The sequence below is a fragment of the Hetaerina americana genome, unplaced genomic scaffold (assembly GCF_022747635.1).
Source record: "Hetaerina americana unplaced genomic scaffold, ioHetAmer1.1.p SCAF_9, whole genome shotgun sequence".
Lineage (NCBI taxonomy): Eukaryota > Metazoa > Arthropoda > Insecta > Odonata > Calopterygidae > Hetaerina > Hetaerina americana.
In genome coordinates this window covers 41,585,005-41,600,924 of record NW_027287538.1, presented here as the reverse complement: position 1 = coordinate 41,600,924, position 15,920 = coordinate 41,585,005, and the positions used below count along the sequence as shown (strand labels likewise).

At 39.5% G+C, this 15,920-nt stretch overlaps 1 protein-coding gene across 1 annotated transcript; it reads left to right on the top strand.

The window, feature by feature from the left end:
* Positions 1 to 2: 2 nt before the first annotated feature.
* On the top strand, positions 3 to 15,442 carry LOC139698942 (F-actin-monooxygenase MICAL3-like). Its single transcript, XM_071597909.1, has 6 exons — positions 3 to 99; positions 4,127 to 4,445; positions 6,343 to 6,475; positions 7,255 to 7,498; positions 10,492 to 10,553; positions 12,144 to 15,442. Exons 1-6 carry the CDS (start codon positions 24 to 26, stop codon positions 13,527 to 13,529), a joined length of 2,220 nt encoding a protein of 739 aa, XP_071454010.1. The 5' UTR covers positions 3 to 23; the 3' UTR covers positions 13,530 to 15,442.
* Positions 15,443 to 15,920: the final 478 nt, after the last annotated feature.

Here is a 15,920-nt window from a genome sequence, read left to right as displayed (position 1 = left end):
CGTCCCCCGTGGTGGCACAGAGAATGGGAGCTAAGAGCTCCCTGGCCAACCTGCCCCGTCTCTCCCATCTGAGACCGACTATCCTGGGCATAGTAACAGGTGGGTGCTCACACGCATCAGAGATCGAACCCCTTGGAGATCATTTTGAGTCACACACGAGGCGGTCCCCGATCTCCGTAGTCATTCCGCTTTACCGGACCCTAGAGTGCTGTCTCGAAGGATTTCGTGCTCACAGTCCAACTAATGCCGTTTATTTTTTGTTTTCACTTTTTGGTTGAAATTTACGACCTTAGTGATGGAATTTTATTTTTTTCTTTTCGCAGTTGTGTTTATATATTCCTATTATCTGGATATTTGAATTTTTCTTCGCTAATAATGAACCTGCGTATCATGATGAGCAAATTTAATTTGTGTTTGAGATTTCAAGTATCAGAAATATTTTTAATTAACCTATTCTATGCAAAATATTTTTGCGGTTCACTGATAATTGCAGTTAGGTGTTCCATTTGATTGAATATTTATTATTGGAATTAGTAATTAATTTATTTCATGCAAACAGGCAGAACTTGCAGAATCCGAAAGTTTATAAATTGATTATATCTGGAATATTAATGATTCTAAAACTACCTAATGTAATTTAATAAGAACTTCATTCGACCGACCGTTTGCCCATCTGTGGGTATGCATGTTATTAGAATGCCGTCGTGAACTAGCGAGCAAACAATCTAAGTGGACAATAAATTGGTGTTGTAAAACTTTATCAACAGCATATTTGTTGGATTAGGCGATGGTTGAAAGTCATCCAATAGAAGGAAGTGACTGATAATAAAGCTACTATTGCATCTTTTCCTTGAATGCCATTTCAAACTTTGTAACGGTATAAAATTTTTATTAATAAATGATAAATATAAAAGCTCGAATTATAACTATTTTGTGAGGCCACTGTGTTTCTAAGAGTTTTTTTAAAACAACAGGAAATCATCAATCTTATTTGTCAATATTCAGAGATAATATAGTGTGCTCATATTAATTGGTAGTTCATTATTTTATTGCTTGTTTACTAGTTCTGAAAATTCCACGTGCGTCAAGAATATAATTTACTAACTGCATGAACTGTTCAAGTTATTTCAATAGATCACATCAAACCTTATGTAATAAGTGAATTCAGTTGCATTACGCTGCAATGATATTTAATGTCTCTATAAAAACTAATGATTCCGTAACACTTCCATGCCTACAGTATCTAGTGTATGTCATCAATCAGACTTAGGGTGTGGGTACTCCAACACGTATATTATGAGCCTCACAATACGCGAAATGGGTTAGGAACACTTGAGTGAAGCATTTAATGGAGATATTTGCTTAAATGTTATCGTCGAATAAATGGTTTTCGTGTTGGGGAAGGCAAATTTGATTGCATAAGTAATGAATACCTCAGCTGGAAACATTTGGTACCTCGTGGCCTTATTCCCATCGAGCACACCCTTTCTTACGAAAACAAATCTGTGGCGTGGATTTCCCCTTATGATGCTCATAAACAGAAGCCAGTTGAAAATTACGTCACATTCTCTGCCTCCAGATGTTGCGGAAGGGTTGTCGTCACGTAGCAGCGTGACGACAACCCTTCCGACAGCGTCATTTGACGTGAGCAGTTGGTTTGGAAGAATTTCTCGTTTGGCGATGGACGCAGTTTAAACAGGCTTATTTCTATTCTGATGTAATTGATATCCGCGATAAAAAATCGTTTTAAAATGACTAGATGAGTGAAATATTACTCTACCTGTTTTATTCCAAGAAACTTTTCCATTACGAAATAAAAGAGGGGATGATTGGTGAAACAGTGTTACAATAAACTATTGGTTGAGAATTTTGGTATTTTATTATTTTGCATAGAGTGATAATTATCTACATATGCATTTAACCTTGCAACCCACAACTAGGTAGTGCGGTAGAGAATGATTCCTCACCACGTATGATTCAAGAAAATAATATGTTAATTTGGTATCAGTTGATGAGACAGAATTAGTATGCTCAAAATATGGAAATAATGTTTACATGGGGCTCGGAATGATGGGATAGCTAACGTACTATCTTCTCGAGGGCACGGGTTTTAAAACCGGAAATGGCAGAAATTTTTCAGTGGTATCCCGAACACCTACTTGAAATGCTATGGGGAGAGCATTTCAAGTGGGGTACACCGTCGGTCGAATGGGTTGTCAAACTGTGGGGTTCATTCGTTGAGAACAGGCTAATGCTGCCTATGCCGGGTTTCTCTCCGTCCTTCTTCCAGTCCCGGAATAACAAACCCTAAATTACCCTATCCCTTATGGCCCAAATGCCTGGCTGTCGTTCTCTCCTTATAAACACTACTACAGTTTAAATGCATGACGTTATCCAAGTTAAAATACTCTCAAGCGAAACGAGCTTCTAGTTACTGTTAGTTTGGGTAAAATGCTAACTTAAAACGAAGTTTACGACCTTGGTTATTACGTGTTTTCAGTTAAAGTAAAATTGGAGTAAAATAAAATTATTTATATACACTAGATGACCGAGTATAAAAAACTGTTTTATATTCAAATTATTGCTCATAGATTACCCATAACTAAGCTAATAAATGTGATAAATACAGGTATAATAATCAACCCAAAAGGTTATTTTGATTGGTAAGGGTAGAACTCATTCAGAAATAAGCCTTTCTGCGTGTGAAATTAATGCGCACGGGGTAGTTTGACCAGCTACTGTCTGTGCAACACCAATCGTATTCCCACGAAGTCCTAGCAACCACAAAACGCTCCGCTAGGATTTTTAATTTGGGATTACGCAATGTTATCGCCCGTGATTGAAACTAATTTGGTGGATTTGGTGGGAATTTTAATTTTTTTATCACTAGAATTCGCTTCGCATTGTGATAAATGACATCCATTCGTTTTCCATCAATCCAGGAATACTGAGAATAAGTGGGAATATAAATATATATTTCTTGAATCCTGGAATCTGAAAAGTAGCATTTATAGCGTAATTTCTATGAATGCATTTGGGGCAAAATAATACTACAGTTAAAGTTCTCTTTGGATACCATTGTGTCTAAGTAGCATATATGCGTGTATAATATTGCATTCGAAAAATATGCTTATCATAACTAAATATGTATACTATTATCTGTATTCTAGATATCAATGTTCTATAATTCTAGAATAAAATTAGCGGAATTCCGATCATAATGTGGAATTTAGTCGCCAGTCGCCCATGTTTTTGCTACAAAATTTAATACTGCTCATGAAAAGAAACAGTTTCACATGGTCTTTTTTATTTTCAGAATTGGGAAGTTTCTTGTAGATAGTAAATATTTTACGCGAGTGTGGATAGATTGTGTGGGACATCAGATGAATTTACATCTGTGTGCGATTACAAGCCGCTATACAATGAATTAAATCTTCTTTGTGCTTTTAATTGTACTATATATAATTTCCAGGATAAAATAAATAATTGCTCGATGGAAAATGTATCCTGGAGGTACCAATGTCTAATTAGAATATTGTAAGCTTTTCAGATGTGGTGGAATGTAATTCTCTATCAATATTGTGCAATAAGACCTACGGAAGGGCGTGAAAACGTTCATTCGAATTCTAGTCGCACCGCCCTATCGTACGTATACTGCTAAAGGGTGTCACGATATGAGATACGGTGCAGGATCTCAGGACCTTTACGGAACCCGTGTTGGTTATTAATCAATAAATCTTGGCTATCGAGGTACCTCATTACAGAACTAACAATGATGTGCTAAAGAATCTTACAGGAGATGGAGGTAAGCGATGTGGGCTAATAATTACTGGGGTCTTCCCGGCCTTCGTTTTTCAATATGGGCGTTACAGAATCTACCTTGCAGCCGTTTAGCTACCTTATTCTGCTAATGATTTTTAAAATATTATATCAAGATACGGGGCAAATTCAGACGACAGTTCTTTGTACACTTGCGCCGGTATCTCATTAGGTCCCGGAGATTTGTTGGGGTCGATGTAGAGTTTTCGGTTATTTTATTTGTTTGTAGTTTCTAATAGATGTATACTACAACTTTTTTTGGTCAACCCTAATGCACCCGATTAAACTGATCGTTCTGTTCGGACAGGACTGCCGGTATTGGCCGTCCTGGCGACGCACCTATCGCACCACGCCTCCGGCTGGGACCTGCCCTCGTGGTGGCTGGCACTTGGGTCGTCCCTCTTCAATGTCTTCCTCGCCTCCGCCACCCTCATCTCCCTGCTCTTCGCCTTCCTCTGCGCCTCCCTCCTGAGGAGGCTGCGCAACCTGCTGATCCTCATCACGGCGCCCACCCGCCACCCCAATGGCCTCACGCTGGCCGGCGGCGGGGAGGACTCGTCAGGGCCCATTGTCAGCCGCCTGGAGAACGTCAAGGCTCGCGGGGATGTAAGAATCATCCGGAGGAGGTAAGGAAGACCACCGTGTATATGTTGCCAAAGAGAGGGAAAGAATATTCTTTGATTCAGGTTTAGTGGTTCAGTTTGCTGAGCAGATGGACAGGCTAGGTTGATTCAAACTTGGCCAGTTGAAATAAAAATAATTACATTGCCAAAAGAAATGAAATTGCGTCGTGCCAAACTAGTTTAACGATTTTGCTATTGGTCTTAGGTTGTGAAAATAAAGGAGGATTGATTTTATGAATGCCTAATGATATATGTCTTATTTTTCCTGCTATAATTTGGTCATCCAAAATATATGCCGGCGTTGCAACTAGCTGCTAATGCGTCGCTGTATATACTTATAACTTTGGAATACCACTGTGAATACTCTCTTCATCTCCTCCTTTGTCTCCCTCTCTATTTTTGGTATTTCGGTTATGTTTTAGAAATATATCACACTGATTGATGCGTGTAAATGCCAAAACACGTGGATTGATTTTGAGCGGTTTGACTTAGCAGTTTATTTTATTATCAGTTACGGTGTGGTGTATTTCCTCTTTCAAAGTGTCAATTGATACAAATAATGTTAAGATACAAAAATAAGTGACGGAAAGGGTTTTTTCTTCTTTAAAATACAATTGTCGATTGAATTGAAGATTCCTCCTGAGATCGAAATGGATCGCTTTCCTCGTAGTGAAGTCAAAACGTCTTAGGAGCGCTCGCAGGTTGCTCTGATTGCCCCAGTACGAATATATTGTTTTTAGAAATTGGAAATTTTGGTGTCGCGCAACTGTTTTCCATAACCACTGTTAGCGATAGGAAATAACCTGAGCCTTTCGCTCACCCTAAAAATGTTCCAAAGTGTTAATGAAAATAAAACCAATTAGATTAGTCCGATGTTCAATTCGTGCGCAGGCTAGCTTTAAGGTGGCTGGTCAAAATCCTTCCTCATACACTATGTTGAGTCAAATAATCTATGGCACATTTTCAAATCGAGATTCTATTAATGATATGCTGCATAACTAATACTCAATGAAGTCAAACTGAAGACGCCCGTTATCAGCCATGGATAAAACCAACGTAATCCGAAAGTACGTGTATGTGTGATTTTATCCGTGCTCAGCATTGCTGTTCGTAGACTCTCGTACTTCAAAGTGAAGCGTCTATACTTATTCATGTTTTGGACGCCTTGAGATTCACGTGTTCTGAATAAATAGGGCACAGAGATGAATAATTTTGTCGCCATTAAGTCTACAAAAAATATTACCTTCCTGATAAGATCCTGAGAGTTTCCCATCAGCGGACAAGTGCAACTCTCTTTATAGCTCGTTATCTTAACATCGGTAAAATGCGGTGAACCTGAAGTTATAACATCTGTTTAATCGTGGTAGTTGTCGTCATTCTTTAATAGGTTTCAACGTGATAGAGGTCATTAACCTCCCTTAACTCATTACATCAAAGACCTTAACATCACGTTAAAGCGTGCTCATGTTCCCGAAGCGAGGGGTAAATAGCGACTTTAGCTCAGTGGGCTGACAAGACTAGCCGGGTTGGCTTGATTAATCGGTTTAAAATGGTCGACTGCCGCTAAGTTTCTCAACCTGTACAGCCTCAAAAGCTATGCAAATCTAATCTGTATTCCTGAGCACAAACTTACATTTATCGTTATATTGTTTGTATTTAATTGGCAAATTGGTCAATTTTAGAGAGCTCCAAACTTGGCATGCCTTAATGATATAAAAATAGTATATACATTAATTAAATTTTTTGGTAGCTTGAAAAAAGATTTTTTATGCTTAATAATTATGACCGCATTTAATTCACAATGATCATTGCTTCACATTATTTGTCTACTTTCTTGTTTTTTTCGTATGCTTCGCTTAATCTACGGTCATGCATTAATATTTTCTCTCCAACATTACAGGGTCGCTTTCTTAAGGAGAGCTGCTGCGATCTTTTCTTCGATGGTGGTAATGGAAACAGCATCGGTGTTCTACATAAACATTCCAGATGATGTGGTGACCCACTACTTCTTTAGCATATCGAGTGCTTTGCTCGTGAGTCATGATTTTGTATTATACTTTACTCTAAATATTTGTTGTTCGACTATATGTATGAGTTTTACTCTAATTTTCGATATTTTATGGTCGATAAAACAAGTGTACTGTAAAAAAATAGTATTTACGGTGAGATATATCAAAATTCTAACATTTCATTGGATTATGCAAGTAGTTTATCAATTACTACAAAAATGTAGACATTTAGTATCAGTGTATTAACATATATTTCAATATTTGGTTTGTTTATTTTTGGGATTTGACGAGGCGTGAAACGTCTATATATAATTTAAGTAATGGAATTAAAGAGTGAAACATTTATATTTGTGGAAATTTTTCACACATTGTGCAAACTTCTGATGTGATAAAGATTCGGCTCCATGATTCATGTACCTGAAAGAAAACGGTATATTAAGTTTAATTGGTAAAGAACTAATTATTTTCGTCTGCCGTTGAGACTCCTTCCGGAAACGACTGAAAAGATCATGTGTTACGAAACGAACTCGTATTTCTCTCCCATCGTTAATGCATGATATCGAATTAATCTTAATTAGCTTACTTGGCATCCGAGTAGCTCTAGTTCCTTGAAAAACCCGCACTACTTCTTTTTCTTCATCTTTCCCGGGCTCTTTCGTTATTATTTCACTAACGACCAAGTGCCTCGAGGGAAATTTTAGCATGAGCTTACCAAACAAGTTGAGAATGTAGCCCCTTAAAAGCGGCTTACGCAAACGAAGGCGGCCGTGTTTATTTGGATTATTTAATCGTTAATTTTCCAGGGCGTAGTGATCTTTGTTTGTTACGTGGTGAGGAGCGAGGCTCCCCTCGGCCTGTGCCGCCTGTTCCGGGGTGGCCGGAGGAAAAGGGTCCGGGGGAAGCGGGATGGCCGGAGGCTGCGGTGCGCGGGAGTGAGCGGTGGACCCGAGGACAATGAAGACGAGGACGAAGAGGATGATGAGGACGACGACGACGAGGAGGACGAGGAGAGCGACAGCTCCGACTCCCTCGACAGCCCCCTCACACGTTAGTATTCCCTCCAAACTGTGCACGATATCCCACGTCCGCACTTTCAGGGGGTCAAAACTCCCACAAATAGCTCCCGGGGTTTGTGACTATGTACGTTTTAGGGCAAGTTAACGGTAGCAGTATCCTGCAAGGATTGGGGTACGCTTTCGCCCTAACCCCTGACACTACATACTGCTGCGCTCTAAATTCCTGATCAACATAATTCGAAATAAATCCCACACTATGCGCGTATCAAGTCATTCTTTAGCTTTGCCCACTGTTAGGATGACAATGGACTATCTAGTCTGAATCTCGTCTCAGCAAAGACATTTTATTTTTATTAACTCCCTTAATTCCATTCAAAATGTCTCTTGCTTTTTCACTCTCATCTCGATGACTCAATGGTCGTCTCTAGCATCAGATTTCAGCTCGGTATGTTTTGCATTCATCCGCCTTTCGTCTATGAAAATTTCACGACAGCCGATCTTCCTTTACCCTCCTACCATGTCTACGAGTATAACTCCTTCTTTCTTCCATTCCATCCATTTCATTTTGTTCATTCTTCTCCGCAGCATTATCTCAAAAGCCTCCGAATCTACGCTTAGCTTCTTTCTTCTATGATCAAGTTCCCGGGACACGCAAAGCTACGCTTCATATTGATGTTTATCCTAGTCTTTCTTTTGCCGGGAGTCGAGGGAGCCTAAGGCTCCCTCGACTCCCGGCTGTTCCGCTTACGCTTCGGTAAAACCCTTCCTTGCCTAATGCAGTCTCTTAATGCCACTACTACACTATCCTTGCCTCATCCAAAACAGTCTCAAAAAGGTGAACTCTTCTATCTGTTCAAGCTTATGTCACCAACCATATATATAATTTGTTAGCGGAGTATGTGAAAGGAATTAGATGAACGGTGTTTGGCCTGATGCGGTGGTAAGGTTGGTTGGATAGGTTTTTGGGCCCACCTTTCCTTGCTTTAAGCCTAAATGGCACGTGAAATTCAAGAATCAGTGTAGAAAAGATAGTTCCTTTCCCTCTGTGACCTGCCTGTGGTTTGGAAACGGAAAAAATCGCATTGTGGTGTTACGCTCCATCGCTTGGGGTATAATTACTTACTTTACTGATGAGATTAATCACTTCATTATATATTCTTCGCGATCGTTGGGTCGTTTCCCCTCTTCGACGTGCTATGGTGATTTCAGATAGACGTGCTCCCATTGAAGCGCGTATTGTAATTGTGATTCAACGCCAGCTTTAATTATCATAAATTTGCCATAAACGGTCAAAACCATGATCGGTGAATGAAAAATATGAAAATTTGTGAAGTGGGCATTGCCTATATCATTGCTTCATTTTATAAATTTGTTAATCTTTTCAAGCTACTGATTCAATCAATCGATTAAATTCGTGGATTGCGCGAAAGGGAAAACGGTCATTTTGACGATCATTCCCACAATATCTCAAAAAATCTTGTTCGGTGCCCCACCCCGCATCATTATTTCAGACCGCTTCAAGATAAAAGAGAAATGTTTCAGCTAGAAAAAATGTCAATACTTGTTCTTTTTTCGCAAAGTCCTATGATCACACTCAAATGAGATCGATTTCTTAAAAAAAACATTGAGCGAAGAATTTCTTCGTAATCTTGATATTTTTTAAACGAGTGCATGCCCGAACCTACATTATAGATGGTGATACACGTACAAATTATTGCCCCCACCCCCATATTGTAGCGTACATGTACGAGTAGATGTTTTTTCGCAATTTTCCTCGTGACTATTTTTTTGGTTTAGTTTATTATCCCTATGTTCATTTGACTGTCTTTTCGCCAATTTAAGTCCCAGTAACCAGTGAGGGAAAGGGACAAGGGAATAAGCTTACCTAATGTGTTTTTCCGCATAATGTATGTTGATCTGTATTTGAGAAGTTATGATTTATGGCATATTTAGTGCAATAAGTTTTTGCTTCGCTGGTTGGCAAAATGTGTCATGCAATAAAATCTTCATAGCTTCCGCGTAATTTAAACCCTCATTTATAGCGTTTAGAATACAAGCCTGGAAACCCTCGTTCGTATCTAGGTGTATTCCCTACCTCCCTTTTTTCCAGTTGAGAAATATTCCAACTGGCCTACCATCATCTATGTCATCTCAGTATAGCTCGCACTTTTCCGTCCAAAAAATTCCAACCTTAGTAAACGATTATGCAGCAGTGTTTCATTCGTCTGCCTATTTCCAAATAATTTTTCCACAATCTTCACCCTGTTCATGTTTCAAAAGCTAAGTAGTTCAACCTTAGTCCGTGAAGGCTAGAGAGTCGCTAATTTTGCTAATCCATCGCGTCGGTCCTAGTAAAAAGGTGTCCATTTTTGCCAGTTTACTTACCCAATGGGTTTCCGTTTATGGAATAAACCAGTTTGCTTGGTAGAAAAGAGCCAGCAGTGTGCTCTGTCTCACTGGATATACATTCATGTGTTATAGGGCCGTATTAGACACCCAGATTTGTGAAACACATCTGAAGCCATATATGTTTCTCACATGTCCGAAACATCTTAGGGAAGCCTTTGATGTAGCAGGTTGGAATCCATATCAAAATCTTATTAGGTTCTTTAAGCCTTTGTTTAACCCCTATCATATTTCTTTTCTTTTTCTAAGGGGATTATCATTACCGTAAGTGAAATAAATTGAGCCATTTTCATTTTAAAAACCTCTCACGTAAACCGCTTATTTATTACTCCATGAAATTTATTTCTATCTCTGTATTTATTTTCATTGATGAACTCTTTGAGATATGGTATCTCGTCATCAAAGTCGTAAAAATGCTGAATTTATGGATACAAAGGATTATCATGTCAAGAAAAATAGTTTTTACATGCAATTTGAAGGACGAATTGCAAGAGAAATGGCAATTTTGTTATAATGTTTTATTAAGTGTTTTAATGGGATTAGCTCTGGTATATCAATTGATTAGGTTGGCATAGCTGGTCGTTGACCTTAACCTTCATGCCCTTTTTTTGCTTGCAGTGTCCCTGAAGCCTGACCTTGGCAATGAGGACTCGAGTTTCCACGGCTCCCTCAGGAAGAAGGTGAGGGACGGGAGGGGTTTGAGGGAGTGGGGCCAGAGGGGAGGGGGCGACGGGGCGAGCACCGACACAGTTTTGTTTTCCGTGACGGAAGGAATGCGGGAAATAGGGAATAAGAGCGGTTTGGAATTAAGGGGTTTGGATATCGGGACGCAGGGGGTCGTGATGAGAGGGATGGACAGCATGAAGCAGGAGATAAAGGTACGGATTAAACATTCGGAGAAAGAATATCCCGAAAATAATACTTTTGTTTCATTGATTTTTCTTGGAAAAACATTTCTGCCATTCCTATTTGTTTTCCGATTTTGTCCCCTCCTGTTGGGAGAGATATCATTAATAGCTGTGTATCTGGCGATTATAAATTAATATAATTGAAAAATTCATGGCAACAGATTTGTGTATTTCGGGTGGAATGGGAGAACCTTGATATTCCACAGAAAAAAAAGTTTGCGATCAGTTTCGTGCAGAGGAATATCTTCTGTATCGAAATAATTCGAAAATGATTATTTTTGCCAGTGGAATAGCCAGGCTCTGATCTTTTCACATAGCGAAGTAATTTATCCAACTGACGCCGTATCATATATTTTTGTGCCATTTCATACTTAATTCTTTATTATTGGAATGCCGACAGTACAGAAAATTTATAATATTTGTACCTACTTTAATATTTATTCCAGGTTATCTTCTGCCGTTCTTCATTTCCAAATATTTTTCGAGCGGTTTTCATACATTCTTCCCAAGATACATTATTTTTTGTATTTATTTTCTGTATTTATTCCTTTGGTATGATTTCCTGGTTTACGGTTTCCCTGTGTCAAATTTAAAATGTGGAATCATTCGAAAATAGATATCTTGTATATGGTGTGGTACCTATTACATATTTTGCCAGAGTGAAGAATTTTTATTCCCGCATTGTTCCACGTGTTTTGACCCTCTTACTGGGTCTTAAAGTAAAGACATAGATGCATACGCGCTGGCCAGAAATAATTTGTTTATTAATTATGTTACAAATATTACTTAGCTTCCTACCGTCTGAATTCTCTAAATTACTTTTTTGTAGGCCTGGAATATGCGTAAATATTCACGTTCTGATTACTATAAAAACATACTAGTTACGCCATGAAAGCACTGTAGTTGCGATTTAATAAAAGAGGTATGCCCACGATATATATAATTAGGGCGAAAGCATGTTTAAGAAAAATGTATACGTTGTAGAAAATACGAAATATTGTCAGTGAAAAATATGAATGTCATTTCATGCCATAATATCCACGTGGGAGACAGTGGACCTTATATTAACAATATTTGATTAAATACATTCTAAAAATTGATCATACCTAATTTAAGCATCATATTATTTTTGTTTATTCGAAAATAAATGCAGTTAATTTAAAAAGAAGAGGAATTTGTGTGCATTATTAGTGGTAAAAAATAGATATACGAGTAAAATTTCCGTCCACTATCCGAACAAAATTTAACAACTCTTCTGTTTCATCCAAAACTCTTTCATCTAAAATTATTTAACTTACGCAATTGTTATATCAAATCATGTATCCATCGTTTTCATTACGTCATGTTCTTCTTTACCTGCAGACGTTTAAGAAGCAGGGGAGTGACCCAGGGACAGGCGAGACGTATATCGACGCAAACCCGTTGACCGACGAGGAGCTCGCCGTCGCCCTAGCCAAGAAGAGCTTATCCCTTCAGGCGTCTGGCATCAGTCTCTCCCACGACCAATGCTCCACGAACCCCGCTTTTGACAGCGCAGATCTCGTGGACGCCGTCCTCCCGTACAGTGAGTGGAAGCAGAGGGAGGCCGGGGGTGGCGCCGGTCGGAAGCCACAGCGGAGCAACAGCTGCTGTGGCGTCGCCGGGAGGATCTGCGCTGAGGAGGATGACACAGAGGACGACCAGAACCGCCCGAAGGGTATCTGCAAACAGGCCAGTGAGGACGTGGTCGTCGTGAAAGCCCAGGTGGAGGTCAACCCTCCCAAGTCGAGCCTCAGGTCACCCAAGGATTCAGGCAGGGACGCGCCTGAGAAGACGGTGGCGTTCTCCGCGAGCGCCAAGACGCCCACCACGGTGAGGAAGTCCATCCTCAAGAACCCGTTGCCCCCGAAGTCCGTGACTATACTGAACCCCGAGCCGGACGTGGTCGAGAAGGAACCTCCCTTCCCTCTGGTACTCGATGGCCTCCCTCCTCCCATGGGCGACCCAGGATTGTTGTCGCTCAACGCCGTCGTCCTGTCTCCCGAGGGATACGAGGGGGTCACGGAGCCGCTGCAGTGCCCGGACGTGCTGGACGTGCCCGAGAACCGGATTCCCATGGGAGTTGGGGTGTGCGGCAGTGTCGACCCTGAAAGGATAGTATTGACGAACGACGAGGTGAGGAGGAACTCTTACCCTTCTGTGCGCGTGGTCCCCCTCGCGACGGCCGCCAGGCCCACCCCGGACAACATCCCTCTGGCACCGGGCAAATATTCGCTTTACCGAAGCGCCGGTGGAACCCTAGGGAGTAAGGAGATGAAAATCATTGAGGAGGAGGAAGAAGAGGACGGGGATGATGCCATGGGTGCTTCGTCAGGGCCCTGTCCCAAGTCCAAGGACGCCGCGGTCCCGGCACCCGAATGTGCCGCCGAGCAGAAGGTCCTGGACGAAAGGGTTTTGCAGGAACTGAGGAGGCGCCCGGAAGGGAGGGAAGAAGGCAAGGACTCGATCGACGAGGCTTTTGCGTCGGCCAAAGCGGAGGCTAGTCCCTCGGCGGCGGTGAACGGGGACGGCGACGGTGGGGCGGAAGATCTAGACGGCATGCTAGACAGAATAACGCTAGATCTTGATTACTTGCTGAACAGAACCCCAAAGCACGGAACCAAGGCTGTCGGTAAAGAAGACGTAGATTTGGAGCTCCCAGAAGAAATGATCGCGTTAAGCACTTTCGAGACTCCAGAGCCCCCGCCCCCAGACCCGGAAATCAACTGAAAGCTCGGGTTTGCAGGAGGTTACCATTGTAGGCGGTTATTACTTGAATGTTGGACCAAGACTGATATTATTTACTTTCCCACGTTAAGTATTGATTCCTTTATTTTTACGCGCAGAATAGGCGCGTTTTATTATTTAACAACGTGGATTTGAACTCTTTCTTTGCAGGGCTGTTAAAATGATTGCCAATATTGCAAAAAAGTTTTCCGAAATTCAGGGCATTTATTGCATTATTTTTGGCGTCAGGGTAAAATTGTGCGCTATGCTATTCATCGAGTGGCATTGAAAATAATTTATTTGTATTGCATTTGTCATGGAATAATGTTTTACTTCCTCAGTTTTCGTATTTTGAGTCGCAGACTCGTATTTGCGTTACTGCTTGTATTTCTTATTTATTTATTGACGTATTTTTACGTTCCATTCTGTTATACCCGTTCCTATTATGTTCTAGTATCCTCAATCAACATTCGGAGAAAGAGATGTTGGGTATCAATTCCGGAAACGAAAGAAAATGAAAAATGTAAGAAGAGTGAAAATTTTCTAATGATAATGGTGTGCTTTATGCGAGTAGAGATTGAGGGAAAAGATCAACTATCTCGTATAGTCTACCTATTTAACACTATTAATTTATTTCAACTTTGTATATTTGTTCCTCTGCGCAGATCAGGCGTAGTCACTGATGCCTAAACCACCCCATGTCAGTAAGTATTATTTGAAAAAACTTCTTTTCTAGGAATGGTTGAAGATGTTCATTGTGAGCACTGTGTTATTGGTCAGCACAACATTTGTCATTTGAATGGTAGTTGAAGAAAGAAATGTAAAGAAATCAAGCAAATGAATGATTTTAAGGATTGAATTGGTGCTGCTCACGAAGGCTTATAAGTTTTTTTTCGAAAATGCTCCAGAATGATGGACTTGGTCTATCAGACAAATATTGCCAATCAATTCTTCTCATACAAATGTTCGTAAGATGTGCTTCGACCCAATCTTCATCTCTGAAGAAAAGAGCCATCTTTCGTATTGTTTATATTGTACATTTTTTAAGATTTTTTTTTAGGTTTGCAACCTCATAAGTGAAGAATGAAACAAGTTTTGTATGATTTTCTCGTAAATAATGTGCGTTTCTCGGCCTAAGTATTCGTAAGTTGCCAAAAGTTTAGAGTGCGCATTCATCTTATAAACGGCCATGACAAGGTTATAAAATGTGTTCATGGTTTTCCATGAAAATGAATGTTCGTTTTCATCATATTATTTTAGTTTTTATAAGAATAAAACACCCTCCATTCCTTTTGCTCAATGTCGTTTTCACTGCATATTCTCCTTCGTCTAGGTTTCATAAACAATGTTTTTATGCAGCGGAAACCGCATATATACATATATCTATATAACCTTTCGACCATATGTGTGCATGTAAGTTTCCTGAGAACGATAATGTATGTAAATAAGACTATCTACGTTGACTTCAGTGTTAGTATATGTTTGCAGAGAAATATAACTAATCTGGTGTCTCAGGAATCTGGAGTGTGTTTTTATATGTTTAATATGCATTCAATTGATCTGTGATTCCAAAAAAGTTGTCGATTCCAAAAAAAAAGATAAATGTGTGTATTTAGTTCTGTGAGGAATATAAATTCACGTGTAAAACTTTGATGTATCATCAAATTTTATATGTGATCATTCTGTAATGGGGATTATTGACGGCAGGTTTTTGAAGCCAAAGAACATTTATACATATGTGTTGTTGACATAAACGAAATTTCGTGTGAAAAAGGAAAAAAACTGATATTTTTATAAGGTTTAATAAATGTTTCCTAGAAAATAATTATACACGAGAGTATTTATGAACGACCTTGTTTCTTGAGGTGTGTATTGGTGAATGATCACTGAAATGGTATTTGTAATACTATTTAACAGCGAGGAATGAAGTTCTCGCCAATTAAATTTTGTTAATAGTGTTAATAAATCATATGCTTGATTGTTTAATAATCTTGTCTTTGAATTTTCTTGTCTAATGGCAATGAAAAAATTTGCCATCATCCCATTTACTGCATACGACAGGCAAAAAATTATTTACTCTTTTCTAATTGTTGTTCATTCATAATTTTTTATAGCGGCATTGAACGATGTGTATAGGTCGATTATAAATTATAACATGTACAAGTATTTTTAATTTCTTTGGACCCATATTTTATAAGAATAAATGAAGAGCTAAATTCAGGCAAACACTAAGTATTCGTAATCGTATTCGTGGGTTTGGAATGCTTGCTCGTAACATTTAATAGAAATAATCATACGAAGTCTGAATACTGTATTTTTATAGTATCTTGTGAGGGTTACCCAGGTCGTTATAGTTGCAAATGCTAAATTTCTAAATGTTGCGGAGCGAAATTG

Coding starts and splice junctions, on each gene's coding strand:
- LOC139698942 (XM_071597909.1), top strand. CDS start 24: ATGGGAGCTAAGAGCTCCCTGGCCAACCTGCCCCGTCTCTCCCATCTG. Junction 100..4,126: donor TATCCTGGGCATAGTAACAG/GTGGGTGCTCAC, acceptor CTGTTCGGACAG/GACTGCCGGTATTGGCCGTC. Junction 7,499..10,491: donor CCTCGACAGCCCCCTCACAC/GTTAGTATTCCC, acceptor TTTTGCTTGCAG/TGTCCCTGAAGCCTGACCTT.